At 46.9% G+C, this 17,506-nt stretch overlaps 2 protein-coding genes across 2 annotated transcripts in view; one reads left to right on the top strand and one right to left on the bottom strand.

The window, feature by feature from the left end:
• HSDL1 (hydroxysteroid dehydrogenase like 1) overlaps window positions 1-9,230 on the bottom strand; it is a 15,336-nt gene extending 6,106 nt beyond the window's left edge. Inside the window, exon 1 of the mRNA XM_012648219.1 lies at window positions 9,124-9,230. The gene's annotated coding sequence lies outside the window, so the exon portion shown is untranslated. The remainder of the gene's footprint in view (window positions 1-9,123) is intronic.
• A 244-nt stretch (window positions 9,231-9,474) lies between these two features.
• Window positions 9,475-17,506, top strand: part of DNAAF1 (dynein, axonemal, assembly factor 1) — a 23,995-nt gene continuing 15,963 nt past the window's right edge. Inside the window, exons 1-5 of the mRNA XM_012648179.1 lie at window positions 9,475-9,598; window positions 11,577-11,712; window positions 12,191-12,282; window positions 14,374-14,595; window positions 14,734-14,900. Of these exons, the coding sequence (XP_012503633.1) occupies window positions 9,475-9,598; window positions 11,577-11,712; window positions 12,191-12,282; window positions 14,374-14,595; window positions 14,734-14,900 (741 nt within the window). The remainder of the gene's footprint in view (window positions 9,599-11,576; window positions 11,713-12,190; window positions 12,283-14,373; window positions 14,596-14,733; window positions 14,901-17,506) is intronic.

The following is a 17,506-nucleotide window of genomic DNA, read 5'->3' on the forward strand; positions in this document are numbered from 1 at the left end:
ACGCCAGGGGAGCCACTGTGGTCTGACCCGACTCTGCAACTATGCGCTACCTAGGAGGGACAAAGTATCAGTAAGACCAGAAGAGACTAAGATGAAAGGACAGGGGACTCAGATACACACAAACACTTGTATAAGGATACACACAGCTTATGTTGTAAAAAGAAAGTTGACTTTAAGCCCAAAAAACCCCACTGAAATATAAAACTCTGGGAATGGCCCCCTTAAAGAAATCCCATTAAGATAGAAAGAAAAGCAAGTCCTGAAACTAAGAAAATACCCAGCAATAGCAGCAAAAACTGGCATAAGTTTAAGGAAGAATGAGTGGATTCCCTCCTACTCCAATGCAATGTCATTTGAGCTCGGCCAAGTTTTGCAGAGTAAAAAAAAACTACGCAGGACAAAACAAAACAAACACGGAAATGGAACACAGTGAAGGATGACTCCATATAGAGATAAAAAGCACATAAAATAATGAAAAAACTTGAAGAAATGTATACGTGAATGTGTAGTCCAAATTATGAACAAAACATACAAAAGGAATATGATGAGAAACTGAACAGGTGAGCAGGATTCTAAATGCCCCACAACAGAATACAATACCCCAAACAATGAAGTTTCACACTGCTACCATATTACTAATTAAGGTGACATGGCATTAAACTTAAAAAAAGTTTTTCTCAAATATAAAGTTGGGCCACTTTATTTCCTGTAGGTAAAATGCTATGTACTGGGGTTCTGTTCATAGAAACTCACTTCCTACGATGAGAATGCCTAAGTTAACCATGAAAAAAAATTATAAACTTTACCAAGTACATAACCAAATACTTAATATAAGAGCCATGAAAATGAATACTCCTTTGGGGTAATTTCTCTTCCTGAACCAGAGTTGCTGAGATCACCTGAAACAGCGGTCCCCAACCTTTTTGGCACCAGGGACTGGCTTCATGGAAGGCAATTTTTTTCACAGTGGGCAGGGGGACAGTGGAGCTCTGCGGCCTGGTCCCTAACAGGCCATGTACTGGTATTTAGGTCCGCGGACCTAAAATATGAGATACCAAGTTCAATGACATTTGGACTGAAGATGTTTTTCTTTTTCTGACCAATCATCCATACAGCAGACAACAACACCCCTTATTGCTCCCAAATCCTTTGAAATACATTCACCGTTAGGGTCATCTGTTTCAGAAACGCTCCTCTTTCTACGCTGTGTGCGAGGATGCCTGTTTCCAGACGCCAGGCGAGAGGGAGCACGTGCCACCACCCTTCCACGACCCCCGTCTGCCGTCTGGGGGCCTGCTCCCCAGGCTGGCTGGGTGTGCCCACGGCCAGGTGTGGTCGCAAAGTTTTCACACTGGCTGCAGTCCCTGAACAGTCATAATCATAAGATTCCCAAAGAAATGACCAAAACATTCATTCCTCATAAGAACATCAAAAACTGAGATTCTACGTTAAACCATCCCAAATTGGGTGTTCCTGAAATAACACTTATAAAGTGTTTGTCATAACTAATGAAACACAAGGCCACGAGGAAAGTAAATGTAAAAACCAATCACCTGCATGCACTAGGACTTCTCAAACAAAATGTAATAAAATTAGAAATAATTATGACTAAAAAAACCTAGACACTTGGAATATGAAATCTATGTTAATAACAGGTAGGTGTGTGTCTAGGATATTAAAACAATGTTTTCGATGAAAACATAATGACCATGTATCAAGCTGTGTGGGCTGAGTCACAGCAATGCTTGTGGGAAATCCACGCACTGAGCGCGCAGAGAAGGTCGCAGCGGGAAAGGAGGCGACAGGTGTGCCGTGCAGCGACTCACGCGAGGGAAAGCTGTGTAAAGGGAACGTCTTCTCCTTTCAGCCCCATTTTTTTCAAGAATTTGAACATTTCTGAAGTAAGTCTCTAGCAGAAGGTGCCCGACTACAAAGGGACTCCCAGCTTTCCTGCTCCGGTCACTACGCACCGCTGGTCCTCTCCCCTTCCCGCGGCGTCCTGGGCCTGCCTCACTCCCCCGCGCTGCCCCAAGGCCAGTCTGCGAACAAAACCCAACCAAGAAACAGAAGCTTTCCTTCTTCCTCACAGCTCAGCTGGGAAACTTTACACAAAACTAACATCGACTTTTCAAAAACTAAAAAACACGAAAATTCATACACCATGAATCTCCATATAGCAGCAGGACATCTGCTAAATGCAAAATACCCTCGCTCAGAGCAAGAAAGACACCACGGTGTTTGCCGGGGACACACGTCCACTCGCCCTTCCAGCTCGGCTGCAGTGTGCTCCCCCTTCCCTGCACCTTTCTTCCTAAGGAACGTTTCATCAAATGGGACAAAATCCACTCAAATTAGCTCAGAGTAAGATGGCGACCTGTGCAGACACCAGGGTCCTTGGGGAAACCAGGCACAGGTGCCAGGCAGGTGTCCGGGAAGGGGAGCAGACACAGCTACCCTCGCGGCCTCCCTGGGTTCCACCTGGGTCCTGTTCTGTCTCTCTGCACGCGCCTTCCCCAGCTCCACTTGAAATTCCGCCTTAGCATCTCTATTCCAAATTCCCGGCAGGGCTTCCAGCTGGCTCACCTCAGCTCAGGCAGCCTGCAGTGTTTGGGAGCCCCCTCTAGGCCACGAGTGGGTCAGGTGCTTTGAGGAGGAAGAAATGAAAGGAAACGCTGGCACACTTGGGCCCTCTCCTTCCACCATCCTTCCACCACACCGTACCACTCCCAATAGGCTGAGCGCCTCCAGGGTGGAGGCCAAATCGTACTCCTCTCTGTTCCTCCAGCACCTTCCACAACTCCTGGCACAGCGAAGGCGCCCAACAGCTGTGTGCTGAATTAAACTGCACCCCGTGTCTCCGGCTGCAGCTCACAGGCGGGGTCTTTTCCAGTCCAGTTCTCAGTCTCCACATGGCAGGAACCATCCTATGCCCCAGCTCAAGAGCGGACCACCAACAAATTCTTCTGACCTTTTACAGAAAGAAAAACCTGTGTGCTAAACCCACCAAGGGCCTACTAGTCAGATCCAGCAGAAGAGAGTGTACCTACTTCAGTGGGGAGTGGAAGGCAAGTGGTGCCATCTTGGCCCGCCTTCTCATCTCTACCCACTGGACACCCGTCACCATCTTGTCAGGGGAACACCACCATGAAATTTTAACATTACCTTAAACACGTATTACCATTGCCATATGCATTTTTTAAATCACAGAGAATCAGAGGAAGGCTGATGGCATTCAAGGTCTGGTTCTCAGCCCTGATGTATGGAAACACAAGTTTATCTTTCCTCAGAGGCAGCTCAAGACAGAGAGATCTGACTCACATGCACCAAACACAAAAGACTGACAAATTCACATGCCAATTTATTTATGAGTAATAAACAACATAGCCAAGAAGCGTTCAGTTATAAGATCAATAAGTTCTGCAGACAGCATGGTGACTCTAGTAAACAATAACATACTGTACATTTGGAATTTGCTTAGAGGGTAGATTTTAAGTGTTCTCCCTATGGGGGGAAAAAGTAACAGTGAGGTGACGGATGTGTTAACTAACTTCATTGTGGTGATCATTTAACAATGTATACACACATCAGAGCATCACACTGTATATCTTAAATACATACCATTTTATTTCTCAATTATACCTCAATAAAGTTGGAAAAATAAAAAAATTTAAATTAAAAAAATTTTTAAAGCTTTTTCTTGTCTTTACAGAAAACTAAAACATCAGTAACAAAAGCAGAACTGTCCCCAAACAAAAAATTTTTAAAGCTTTTTCTTGTCTTTACAGAAAACTAAAACATCAGTAACAAAAGCAGAACTGTCCCCAAACTAGGAAAAGAAGAGTAATTTCTCTTGTCTTTCAGGCATTTTCTACTTCCACAGGGCAACATTCACCAAAGACTTGCAGGAAGCATCACAACTGCAGAAGTGTCATGGGAAAGTTACGGTCAAAACTGCAAGGAGCAAAGTCACCTCTTCAAAGCACCCGTGCTGCGGCCGGTAACATTATCCTGATCCACGATTAAGCCGACCCAATTTAGCCGTGCACAGAGGGCAATAAAATCAAATGCAAAAACCTTCATGAATCAAGAGTTCTGGGAGAAAAGTCCTGGCTGAAACACAGACATCGCCAAGCTATCCAAAGGAACGTGACCTGGGGTGGATGGTAAAAGAACATGAAACAGACTAGCCAAAATGTTCTTAAAGAAAAGAAAGCAAGTATGATGGCAATCAAAGCACCACCGTAAGGCTGGAACACAGGCAGTGTGGTCAGCTACCTAACGGCCTCCAGGGAAGTTTATGTCCTAATCCCCAGACCCTGTACATACGTTACCTTACGTGGCAAAAGGGAGTCTGTAGATGGGATTAAGTTCAGGACCCTAAGATGTGGAGATGAGCCTGGATTATCCAGGTGGGCCCAATGTAATCATGTGTGTCCTTACAAGGGGGGCAGGAAGATAAAGACAAAGAAAGTGACGTGACCACAGAAGCGGAGGTCAGAGAGTGAGCAGTTTGAAGGGACTATGTGGATGCTGGAATTGAACATGGAGAGAGGTTGCCAGCCCAGGACTGGAGCATCCTCCAGAAGCTGGCGAAGGCAAGGCAAACGACTGCCCCTAGGAGGAAGGCAGCGCTGCTGACACCCTGATTTTAGCCCAGTGAAAACGATTTTAGCCTCTGATCTCCGGAACTAAGACAATAAGCGTGTGCTGTCTTAAGCCACTACGTTTGGTATTTAATAATTTGCTACAGCAGCCACAGGGAATAAAGATGAACAGGTGGATAAAGGGCTGGTGGACAGTCAGTCTAGCTGTAAGGACAATACGCAGATGAGCTGAGAATCCCGCAACACCCTGGACTAAATGGGGTGGACCCGAGGTCCCCTCACAGTCTTCATCAATGGCTGGAATCGTCCAGCTTCTCAGAGGCTCCAGGGCTATGGACGTTTTCACTGGAAACAATTTTTTCACAGGAATCTTACTTTTTGCACTGAGCACTCCAAATCCTACCCGTCCTTCCAAGACCTGCCAAAGTCCCTCCCTTCTCCTCGGTTCAACATCAGCATGACTTACCGCCAAGCACCACGGCAGGTCAGCCCTGGGGTAAACTTCTTTCCCTGCCCAGGCCGGGGCGCTGACTCTGCTCTCTCACCCAAGTGCCACTTACACGTTGCTCTGCATTCTAGTAAACATTTAGCTTGTTTATATCTTGGTTCTCCAAAGACAGCATTCGCCTCTTGAGGACAGGAAATGTATCTAAAACTAATTTTTCTGTAACTTAAAAACACTTGAAAAATATATACAAAAGTATGTAATATTTATTATGCACAGTTCAATGAATAATAGAACAAAACAGCCACCAGCCTGTCAACAAAACCAGTGTCTCCGAAGCCCCATGTGCCACTTCCCTGATCATGTCCCCTTCCTAACCCTGGAGGTGGCCACTCTCTTCAACTCTGAGGTCATCAATCCCTGGCATCTTTTTTTTAACAGCTGTACAACATAGGCACGTACAGTCATCCCTCCGGGACACTGGTTCCAGAATGCCCTGTGTACACCCACCCTGTGGAACTCACTTATACAAAACCTGTATATGTGGGTTTTGCATCCCAAGAACACCGTATTTTCGATCCACGTACAGGAGGACCCATGCTGTTCCAACCTGTGTTGTTCAAGGTCAGCTATATTCTGAAACAGTAACAGTGCTGTTCAGTTTGGCCTGGTTTTGAACTTTATATACAGGAACCATACAGTGTGTATTCTCTGGTGAACTTGTTTCTTTCATTCAACATTGTTCCTGAGACACATCCCTGACCCTGCAGCTGTAGTTCATACTCTTCCACAGCGTACAGCATCTCACGGTACAAACACACCACGACTCATGTATCCGTTCTGTGGCTCACAGGCATGGGGCTTGTTTCTGTTGGTTTTTACTTTACAGTTACGAACAGCACTGTGATGAACATCCCTGTCCTCATCTCCTGAACACCTGTGCACGAGTTCCCGCAGGGACGTGCCTTGTGGTTGAACTGCTAGACACAAGCATTCATCCAGACACTGCCAAATGCCTCTCCAAAGCAGCAGAACCAACTACACAGCCCCCAGGTCAATGTCACTGGCTGGTAATGTGTGACAGTCACCTGCCTGAAGGCAGCTGTGGAATGGTATTGCTTATGGTTCTCATTTACATTTCCCTAATTACTACTAAGGCTGAAATTCTTTTGATGTTTATGTGCTGTTTGTTTTCTAAACTATGAAATGCCTAGTCCTATCTTTTGCCCTTTTTTCTTTTTCACTCAGAATTATAAGAATTCTTTACATATCCTAGATATTAGCTCTGTGTATGTTTTGTGTCTCTTTATAGTGCCTTTGATGAACTGAATGTCTTAATTTTCATGTAGACAAATGTATTAATCTTTCTCCTTTATGGTTTGTGTTCATTATGTTTTATTTCAGAAATCCCTCCTTAGTCCAGGTCATGAAGATATTTCCCCACGTTATTTTCAAAGATTTTACAGTTCTGGCCGGGTGCAGTGGCTCCCGCCTATAATCCTAGCACTCTGGGAGGCAGAGGTGGGAGGATTACTTGAGCTCAGGAGTTCGAGACCAGCCTGAGCAAGAGCGAGACCCCCGTCTCTACTAAAAATAGAAAGAAATTGGCCAAACAACTAAAAATAGAAAAAATTAGCTGGGCATGGTGGCACATGTCTATAATCCCAGCTACCTGAGAGGCTGAGGCAGGAGGATCACTTGAGCCCAGGAATTTGAGGTTGCTGTGAGCTAGACTAACACCACGGCACTCTAGCCCAGGCAAGAGAGTGAGACTCTGTCTCAAAAAAAAAAAAAAAAAAAAAAAAGATTTTACAGTTTTGCTTTTCAGATTTAAGTCTTTAATCATCATGGAGCTTTGTGGTAGTATGAGGTTGGAATCTCATACATGTTTAATATTCCTCCACAACACTTGGCATGCTGCTATGTATACCATACTTATTTAAGAAATAGAATCCAATACTGCTTTGTGTTCAAAGCTCAAATTTCACCTGAGGAGAAAAAAATTTAAGAAGCTTCTCATACTTTGTGTCAGCACTTTGACAAAGTTATTATTGGTGTATCACGACATTTTGGAATTTCCTTATCTTCCATTGCCAATTTTTGGTATAGGACTAAACCATCAGGGGGATTGAGTGGAAACGGCAGCAATGTGGGAATTGGAAACCGAGGTCCAGCACTCCTCAGTTTCATGTCTGCATTTGTGCGATAGGAATTCAAATAATAATCACGGCACCCCTCCCAAGATAACGGAAAGCTTTTGCTCGCATAAAAACTTGTATATGCATGTTCATAGCAACCTTATTCACAATAACCAGAAGGTAGAAACAACCAAATGTCCACCATGAATGAATGAATAAACAAATGTGGTCTCTCCATACAATGGAATATCATTCAGCCATAAAAAGGAATGAAGTACTGATACACGCTACAACACAGAAGAACCTTGAAAATGTTCTGCTAAGGAACAGAAAGCAAACACAAAAGCCCACATATTATATTATTCCATTGGTATGAGGTGTTCAGAACAGGCAAATCCATAGAAACAGAAGCTGGGGGAGGGGTGAGAGTGCCTGCTAAAGGGGCCCCGGTTTCTTTCGCGTGTGATGGAAATGTTCTGGAATTAGTTACGGTGATGGTTGCAAAACATTGTGAATATAGTAAAAACTACTGAGTTGTACCCTGTAAAATGGCTAAAATCGTCAATTTTATCTCAGTTTTTAAAAACCTACTAAAAAAAGTACCACCAATTTGTTGCACTTTAGGCCCTGGGAATATTCCTGCAACGAATAAAACCACAGACTGAAAACAGACTGCCTGGGTTGGAATCCAGGCTGTGTGTCCCAGGTGAAGTTACTTCGCCTCTGTACATTTCCTCAAATCATCGGTGAAAATGGAGATAATTGTTCCTGCCTAAGATTACGATGCGAATCAAATGAGGTAATCCATATAAAGCACTTAGAGCAGTGTCTGTTCCTAAGTGCTCGACAGACCTTAGCTATTAGCCACGCACATTCAGGGTGTTCTGCGTTTGATGTTTTAATAGCTATTGGCTACTTGTAGCCACCAGGGTTAAAACTGAGAGCTCACTTTAGGCAAAAGACTCTAAGTGCTTTATTCCTATGGTCTCACTTTATTCTCTCATCAACGTTATGAGGTAGATTACAACTATCCCCAGTTTACGGATGGGGAAATTGAGGCTTACAGAAGTCAAATAGCAGACCCAGGACCCCCCTCAGCTAAGAAGAGGCTGGGCTGGAATTCAGATCAAGGTCTATCAAAGCACAGAGCCCTGGATGGAGACCCCATTGTGAGACCCCCCAGAAGGCCTCACAGTAATTTGCACACACCCTGCTATAATCGCCAAGAGGCGCTGTCGTGTTCTGGTCTGTGGGGCACGTTCCTTTAGAACTGGGACATGCCTCATTCATCTTCACAACGCCTCCCCTCCAGCCCCCGGCAGGGCCCAGCAAACGCGAGCAAACTCGGCAACCCTGGCGGAACCACGACCGCCGCACCAGGCATCGGCGTGCCCTTTCTCTGCGAGCTGTTATTCTCAATTATTTCTACTTTAGAGAAAGACGGCAACGGCGAAATCCTACTCGCACCAAATCGTTTAGAAAGGAGAATAAAGACGGTTGATTGCAAAAGCCTCTGGGGAGGAGCCCGGTTAGGAACCGCGGGAAGAGAGGGGCCACGCGCCGGGTGGGTGGGGCCGCCGGATCCGCGGGCCTGGGGTCGGGGGGCGAGGGCTACAGGGAGGGAAAGCTCCGGGGGGCGCAGCGTTGCGGTGGGGGGCGCGCGGATGGAGTCTGGGGAGTGGGGGGCTCTGAGATTCGCGGGGACGCGGCTGGGGGTGCTTGGACTGAAAGGAGGGATGTGAGGGACGAAGACTTCCGGGGGTCCGGGTGCCGAGGGACCGCTGGGCCGAGCGCGCGGAGAGGCCCGGGGGGCGTGGTGGGGGCACAGAGGCCGGCAGAGTCGAGCCGAGCAGCCGCGGGGGCTGAGGGGCACGAGGCGGGGGCTGGGGCGGAAGGGCCGCCGGGGGTGGTGGGCGAGGGTACGGGGGCGCGGTACCTTCAGGGCAGCGCACTCTCCAAAGCCGGTCCCGCCGGACCCGCGCGGCCACCGCCCCCGTCTCCACCGCCGCAGCTGCAGCCAGCCGCACCCCCACGTGACCCGCGCACGCGCAGGGGGCGGAGCCGTTGCAGGGCCCGCCCCCGGCGTCCCCGGCCCGTTGGCCCGCCCCGAGTGCGCGTGCGCGGCGGTTGCCGTGGCGACTAGGAAAGCGTCCGGCTGCCAAAGGCCGGGGCGCCAGTGGCCGGGCGACGAGAGAAAGCGGGGCCTGTCTAGCGGGGCTGGGGGCCGTAGCCACCGCGGAACGGGGCTCCCCGCTGCTGCGGGGTGGTCGGCGTTGCAGCAATCAACATGCACCCCGAGCCCGCGGAGCCCGCGGCGGACCCGGCGGCGCAGCTGGGCTGCGAGCATGAGCCCGGCGTGGAGGAGTCCGCGGGTGACCACGGGAACGCGGACCAGGGGGGCCGCAAGGAAGGTGCCAGGCGCCGCCCGGGGTGCGGGGGGGGGGCGACGGGAAGACCCAGCTGGACGCTCCAACCTCCTCCCAGCACCACTGCCCGGTCTTCATGGCCAGACGATAACAATAACAATAACAGTAACAGCCAGCACTTCCTAAGCGCTCCGCAGTCGGCGCTCCTCTCCAGCCTCCATGCACATGAGCAAGCAGACATTTAAAAGGCTGTAAAACTTGCTCCAAACAGATTACCTCCCGCTGGTCGGTGACAGAACAGTGACTCAGGCCTGGGGAGTCTGACTCCGGAGCCCAGGCCCTTGTCCAACGCACCATTCTCCCCACTCCGAACTTGGATGCTTTGAATGTATCAGTTTATTGCCATCACTGTGCAAGAGCAAGGCTTTCTCCCCATCGAGGCTGCATGCTATGTCACGGCAGGACATCCTGGCTGAATTCAAGGCGTCTAGTCCAGTGCCTGACATATGTAGAGAGACTAAATGGAGAGTAGTGGCTCTGGGGCCGGTGTGTGACCACCCCCCCTCACCGAACTATCTGGGAATGGACTCAAAAGATCCTCTTCAGCCTCTGCTGCCACTAGGGTTGGGGCCCTAAAGGAAACCTTGTAAGGATTAGATAAAAAAACCAGTTTTGTGTGTCATGTTTTGAACCCAGTCAGCAAATATATCTTGAGCTTCAGCTGCCCAGGCAAACCCTACGTGAGGAGCTGTAGGAAGTTGGTATTGCCCAGTTGAAAGACACTGGCCTTGGAGCCACCCACATCGGGTTCAGACTGTACCTCACCATAAAGGCTTCATGGCTGTTGGCCCAGAGTTTAACCTCTCTGAGCTTTAGTCTCCTCATCTGTAAGCAGGGATAATTATACAGGGATATACAGAGATAGTTCAAAATACAAGTTCACAGCATATAGTGGGCCATTAATAAATGGTAGTGCCTTTTATTAATAAAATCAATTGTATATGTTGAGCACCTATTCTTTATTTATTCCACAAACATTTATCTGGTGCCTCTTGTGTCTGAGCATTGGATGCAGTGAGAACTTGATGAGTTTAAGACACAGTCCCCACACACGGAGCATTGAGTCTTGTTCAGTAGTCTTGTTCAGAACACACACACAGGAAGGCAGCCAATAGCCCTTAAAATTAAGTGCATTCAAATTGGCCAATTTTGACTGACGTTTAAAAAAAATTGAGTGGATTTGAATGTGCTCATTTTCTTTTTATCAAAGATACTCCCACTATTTCTGTTTCTTTTCATGTGGTTTTTTTCTTTTGAGAATTTTTTAAAGACAAAAGCACAGAGAACATTATAATAAACACCTACGTATTGCCACCAAGAATAGAAAATTATTAGCATTTTATTATATTTACTTGCAATCTTTTTAAATTAAAGAAATAAATAAATTTCACATAAATTTGGTGTTCCTTTTGTCCCTCCCCCCATTTTTAATCTCATTCCTTTCCTCCCTTATTCAGAATTTTGTATGGATTCTTCCAATCACTTCTCTATACATATGTGCCCTTAAATAATGCATAGCATGTCTTTAATTTATATAAATGGTATCCTGTGCCTATTATGAACCTTGCTTTTTTCCCTTCATGTATGTTTCTGAGAATAATCCATATCGATAGAGGTAGTTCTCGTGCATTCTTTTCAAAGGTAGAAGAGTAAATCCTTTGTTTTATGTAACCAGTCCCTACGGATGCATATTTGCACTGTTAACAGTTTTCGACTTTTATAACCACTGCAGAAACATTGTAACACTTCACACATTTCCTTGCATACCTGTAGACTTTTTATGGAGACTCTACCTAGAAGTGAAATTTACATAGTCTTAGCTAATGCTTTAAAAAAATGCTATACATTTAAAGAGTGCTGGAATTCCATACTAAAAGTGGATGGTTATTAACCAAGTTGAAATTGGGAGAATTTGTTTATACATTTCTTGATCTCTATTGGCCCAACGTCTTTTATTTTGCAGAAATTAATGATCCTAAGGAAATGTGTGTGGGTCCTTCTGACACCTCCTACCAAAGCCAGAAGGAACAGAGTGGAGATAGTGGATCAGATGGTCACTTAGCACACCCAAGAGACGACAGGGAAGAGCGGGGCACCAGGTACGTGGGCATGCTGCCAATTAGTGCACATTTATGGAATCATGTAAATGGTATGATCACCCCCTTGTACAGATAAGGAAACTGAGGCTCATGGAGATTGAAGAGCCTGCCCAATGTCTGTGAATCATTAAGTAGTGAAGTCAGGATGGCACTCCCTCTGTGGCACAACTAACCACACGCTATTAAACTTTAATGCCAGGCCTGGAGAGAGGAACAGCAGTAGTTCCTGATGACGCTATTAAAAGTATTTTTATTAGAACATACAGTGCAATTTTTGACAATGCTGAAAGTAATGACGTCAGATGAGGCCCTGAAATCTATACCAAAAAAAAAAAGAAGAAGAACTTAAAATAGGTACCGGGCTTACAGGATGTTGTAGAACTTGGGGCAGGAATGGATGTGGTGAAGAACTTTCGGGATGCATTTTACAGCTGACAAACTGAAATAAATTTCTTGTTCATATTTTCCATTTGAACAGAATGACTAAAAATGTTCTGCAAAAACTCTGCAAGCAGCACAAGCTGTATGTGACCCCGGCGTTGAATGATACGCTGTATCTGCACTATAAAGGTAGGGACCTGGTAGGGGAGATGCCTCGCGTCAAGCAGAAAGGCTCTGCATATCTAGTGGTACAAAACATGACTTTCAGAGATCATCTGTAGTTCTCAGAATATACTTAATTAGAAATTTCAGAGTTCAGTGGAGACTTACGGAAAAAGCAATAATGTTTCTTTCAAGAAAAAGTCTTGCTTGAGTAGAGTTCATAAAGGGGACACTGGCTATAGGAATACTTAGGAAGCACATCAGTATCTTTTATTTATATTTTCTAAGGACTTTTAATTTTTCAAACCAGAAAGCTGATTTGTAAGTGCTCTGGGCGTGGGAGGGGTATGCTGTGAGGATTGAAGGCAGGCACAGAAAACAAAGGATGAGGATCTTTGGGGGCCCTTCAGAATGGAGAGGTGTGAACAGGGCTCAGGACTGGGGTCCAGGATCACACGTAGATTTAAGTTCAGGTTCACAGGCAGGGCTATTGCTAGCAATGGTAAAGAGAGGTGAGAGCTCCCAGTCTGTGCTGAGTTGGGGAGGGCCTACTTGCTTTATCAATTATTTTAGTGTGCATTCGTTTATTCAGAAAATACTTCCTGAGAGCCTTCTGTGTGCTCGGCGCCGTGCTCAGCACAGGAAATGCAGAAAGGGACGTGGTCAAGATGCCCTTGGTTTCCTGGGGGATGGGAGCAGCCACTATGAGGACGGTGCTATGCCAGGGAGACACGCACAGGGCGCCTGCGGCTCAGAGACCTGCAGGGCTTGGAACAACTCCTCATTGGTGTCCTTGCCTCCACCTCCTCCCCCTCCAAAGTTGTCCAGAAAGATGCTTGCTCTAGAAAGAGTCAGAGAGGTAGAAGGACTAGGAGAGAGAGGTGCCTATCGCTACATCACAAATTACCCTAAAACTTAGCACCTCGAAGCACAAGCATTATCTCACAGCTTCTGAGGGCCAGGCCCCCAGGAGTGATTAGCTGGGCAGCCGTGGCTCAGGGTCTCTCACGAGGCTGGAGTCAGACTGTCAGCCAGGCCTGAATTATCTAAAGCCTTTCCAGGGGTGGAGAATCCACACACGGGCTCTAGGCCTCAGACCCTCACTGGCCGTCGGCCAGAGGTCTCCGTTCCTCACCACGAGAGCCTCCCCATGGCACCTGGCTTCCCCAGAGCGAGTTAGCCAGGAAAGAGAGTGAGGCCGAGACAGACGCCCGGTCGTGGAAGGGACGCGTCACCGCACCGCTGGATTCTGTTGGTCTCGGGAGCGGCCCCGTCTTCCTGCGTCATTAACACAGCAGCATGAATACCGGGAGATGGTGACACACACCAGCCTGTGTGATCCCGAGGGCCTCAGCAGAAGGCTCAGAACACGAGGGCAGGGCCCGCGGGGGCAGACACCTCGGGGTGGTCGGGAACTGGCAAAGGCCTTTCACAACCAGGATGTTACGGGAGACTTAGCCACGGATGGTGATGGAAGGATCGAGAGGGAAGGAGTGAGCTGGAGATGGCCAGTTCCTCTCCAAAGCTCCTGGAGAGACAATAAATAAATGAGTAATGACTAACATCTCAAAGGGGTCGGGGGAGCTTATAGATTATAGGTGGGTTTAAAGATTCTTTGGTTTATAATTGTTTAAAAAATGAAACTTTGTCTAAAGGCTCGGAATGTTTTAACTTGAGGATGTCTGTTAATCAGAGACAAGCCCCAGACACATATGGACATATACTGGACTCAAGTGATGTGTTAAGTGAATTGATGGTCTGCAGACGTGGTGTAAGCTTTGTCTTGCATGGCCTAGGCCTGTTAACGATCCAGTATCTTATTGTTACAAAGAGCAGCTCCAGAAGGGAGGGGGCGTGACAAGGTGTGTCTGAGCTCCCCGGTCCACATGGCCAGCAGCTCAGCTTTAAGGTTTTTCTGGGGTCCCCTTGGCCAAGAGGGGTCCATTCCGTCAGCTGGGAGGGGACTTACGACTTTATTTTAGTTCACAGTTTCAACACATGAATTTTGAAAGGACATAGACATCCGGCCCCTAACAGTAGGCAAAACCAAGGGTGGCCATGACCCCCTGCCCCCTATGTGTATAGGAGCTTAACCGACACCCCCTTCCTTCTCACCAGGCTTCGATCGCATCGAGAACTTGGAGGAGTACACGGGGCTGCGCTGTCTGTGGTTGGAGTGCAATGGGATACAGAAGATTGAGAACCTGGAGGCCCAGACCGAACTGCGGTGCCTCTTCTTGCAAGTGAACTTGCTTCATAAGATTGAGAACCTGGAACCTCTGCAGAAACTGGATGCCCTTAACCTCAGCAACAATTACATCAAGACCATTGAAAACCTCTGTAAGAGTGTGCAACATGCAGTCTTTCTATACGCCCTCTGTGCATCGCTTTCCCCGGGGGAGGTTCTGAAATTTTATTTCATGGGTGAAAAGCATTTTTATGCCTTTGTTGTTTACTTCTGCTGACCCCCCCTTCCAGCCTGCCTCCCCGTGCTGAACACGCTGCAGATGGCCCACAATCACCTGGAGACGGTGGGCGACATCCAGCATCTGAAGGAGTGCCTGAGCCTCTGTGTCCTTGACCTTTCCCACAACAAGCTGAGCGATCCCCAGATCCTGAGCGTTCTGGAGAGCATGCCCGACCTGGTAAAAACAAAACGGAACAAAAGCGCATGGGAGGAAACGGCTCATGTTGTTTTATCTTCATTAAACATCAAGCCCTTTTTTCTTTTTCCTCCTTCCTGCCTGCCTTCTTTCACACTGTTTTCTCTTTGTGTTTTTAGTTGTGAGTATCTTACATGACAAATATCATTTTATTTCACCCACAGATATTTCAGTGTGGATCTCTGACAGATGAGGACTTTTTTTAAGCATAATCCCAATACTACTTTTATGTCTAAATTATTATAATGACTACATTTAATACCCAGTCTGTATTCAGTTTTCCCCACTTGTCTCAGAAATATGTTTGACAGTGGGTTGTTCAAATCCAAATCACGTTCAGATGTTTATCCTTGGATCATTTGTCTCTTTTGATCCGTAATAGTTGCCCTTCCTTGTTTTTCCCCAAGCCCATTAGTTTTTCAAAGAAATCAAGTCCTTTGTCTGGTGGTTTCTCACATCCTGGATGTGGCCGATTGTGTCCTCGCAGTGTCATTTAGCGTGTTCTGCTGTCCCCAGTATTTCCGGTAAAATGCTAATGGAGCCCAAGGCTTGATTGGATCCACGTTCGATAGTTACTTTGAGGTGTGTGACGTCCTTCCATTGCGTCACGCCGGAGGGCACGTCATGTCTGCTCACCTCTCCTCTTGTCATCTTAAACGGATCAGTGGGTTCAGATGGGGTCAGCCTGATGCAGCCGCTATGAAGTCTCCCATCAGTCCTCCTCCCGATTACGTGAGCAGTCGTCGCTGAACCTTGCCCGGATGCGTCGTTTCATTAGCAGCCGCACGGTGATCATTTCCTCTTAGACTCCTTTTGCATTTGTGAGCTGGAATGCTTCTACAAAGAAGTTTCACTTATCAACGAGTGGTTCAGACAGAAAAGGCCAGAACAAATGTCTGGCCCTTTCGTTTATCAGTTTTCAGGAAAATGAGTTGAGACCCTGACAGCCTCTAACGGTGACAATGAAGGCTTTTTCTCTGTCGGTGTCATTATAAACTCACACATGTATAAAGACAGTGTTTGGTATGACGTAACCCTTGCTGTCATTTTAATGTTTGATGTTCAAGTTTTCCTGGCCTTTGGCCTTATGAGGCCCTCCAGGTTGGTTCCGATATCCTTCGGACTCAGCTCTAGTGGCCTTTGACAGCTTCCTCGCTTTTTAGCGTGTGTGTACTGCCATGTATACTAGGAAGAAATATTAAAACTAGCACACAAAACCCTTGAGTTCACTGTATACTGCTTAGGGTATGGACAAGGAAAATAGTGAGTCAATTGAAAGAAAAATAATAAGCAAATCGTATTAACAGTTCAGGAACAATCTGTAGTATGGACTCTTAAGAAGGACTAGTTTAGAATTGCCAGCACTTGGTGAGAACACCAAGCTGTATTATATTATAATCCTTTTGTTTTGTTTTGCTAGGGCTGCCATAAGTACTGCAGGCTGGGTGGCTTAAACAACAGAAATTTATTGTCTCAGAATTCTGGAGGCTAGAAGTCCAAGATCAAGGCGTCTGTAGGGTTGGTTTCTCCTGCAGCCTCTCTCTGTGGCTTGTAGATGGCCATCTTCTTTCTGTGTCCTCACGTGGTCGTCCCTCCGTGCTGAACGTTCTCTGTGTCCTAATCTCCTCTTATAAGGACACCAGCTGGATTGGATTAGGGCACACCCTAATGAACTCATTCTAACTTAATCATCTCTCTAAGGGTCTGATCTCTAAATACGGTCACGGGCTGAGGTGCTGGTGGTTAGGACTTTCACATATGAATTCTGAGGGGGACACAATTCAGCTCATAACAAAAGCAGTTGTTTTGCGATTGCTTTTAAATTCTCCATAGACCCCTTTATCACCTGCCCCTGGGACATACTGCTCCCCCTACCCCACCCCCTGCAGGATAAGTGACTTGAAAATACGGCAAGAATGGTGGAGATGGCACACGAATGAAGTCTGGGAAATGCTAAACTAACTAGTTTAAAATATATTTGTCTCCTCCATCAACAAAAATCACTTTAGATATGACAACTATTTAATCAGTTTGGGCAAACATTTTAAAATGGTTCAATACGTGTAGCCTTAACCATTCACCTTCTTTGAGTTTCTTAAGGCAAGAGAGGAGGCCATGGTGCTTAAAGTGGGGGGCGGATGGCAGGCCGGCATCGCAGAACCCCTTCCTCTTTCCTGGCCCTAACTGATTTGGAGGAGATCTGTGATCCGCCCCCCACCCCGCGAAGGGCCCTCCCTCCTGGCAGCTCTCACGGAGCTGAGGCGGCACTGCCTGTTTTTTCCCTTAGTCACTGCTGCCTAACCGCCTAGCCGCTGGGTGTGTTTTCTTCAAATGGGTCCTGGCTGGGAAGGAAAGAAAATGATCAATTACACTGAGATGAATTTCAGTAAAAGAGGTTGGGTAGCAAAACTAATACAATCAACTGCACTTGGAAAAGGCCTCAGGAAATGTTTTCCAATATCGCTCTGGAAGGGCAAGGAGGTCTCAGACCTGAAGTTCAAGAAGAAAGGGCTGCTCAATTATCTGGACAGTTCCGATGCCACAAGAGCAGTGAAAACCTTCTGATTTCTCTGATCAAGTCACCAGCA

This window comes from Propithecus coquereli, unplaced genomic scaffold, assembly GCF_000956105.1.
Source record: "Propithecus coquereli isolate 6110/MARCELLA unplaced genomic scaffold, Pcoq_1.0 Scaffold280, whole genome shotgun sequence".
Classification (NCBI taxonomy): domain Eukaryota; kingdom Metazoa; phylum Chordata; class Mammalia; order Primates; family Indriidae; genus Propithecus; species Propithecus coquereli.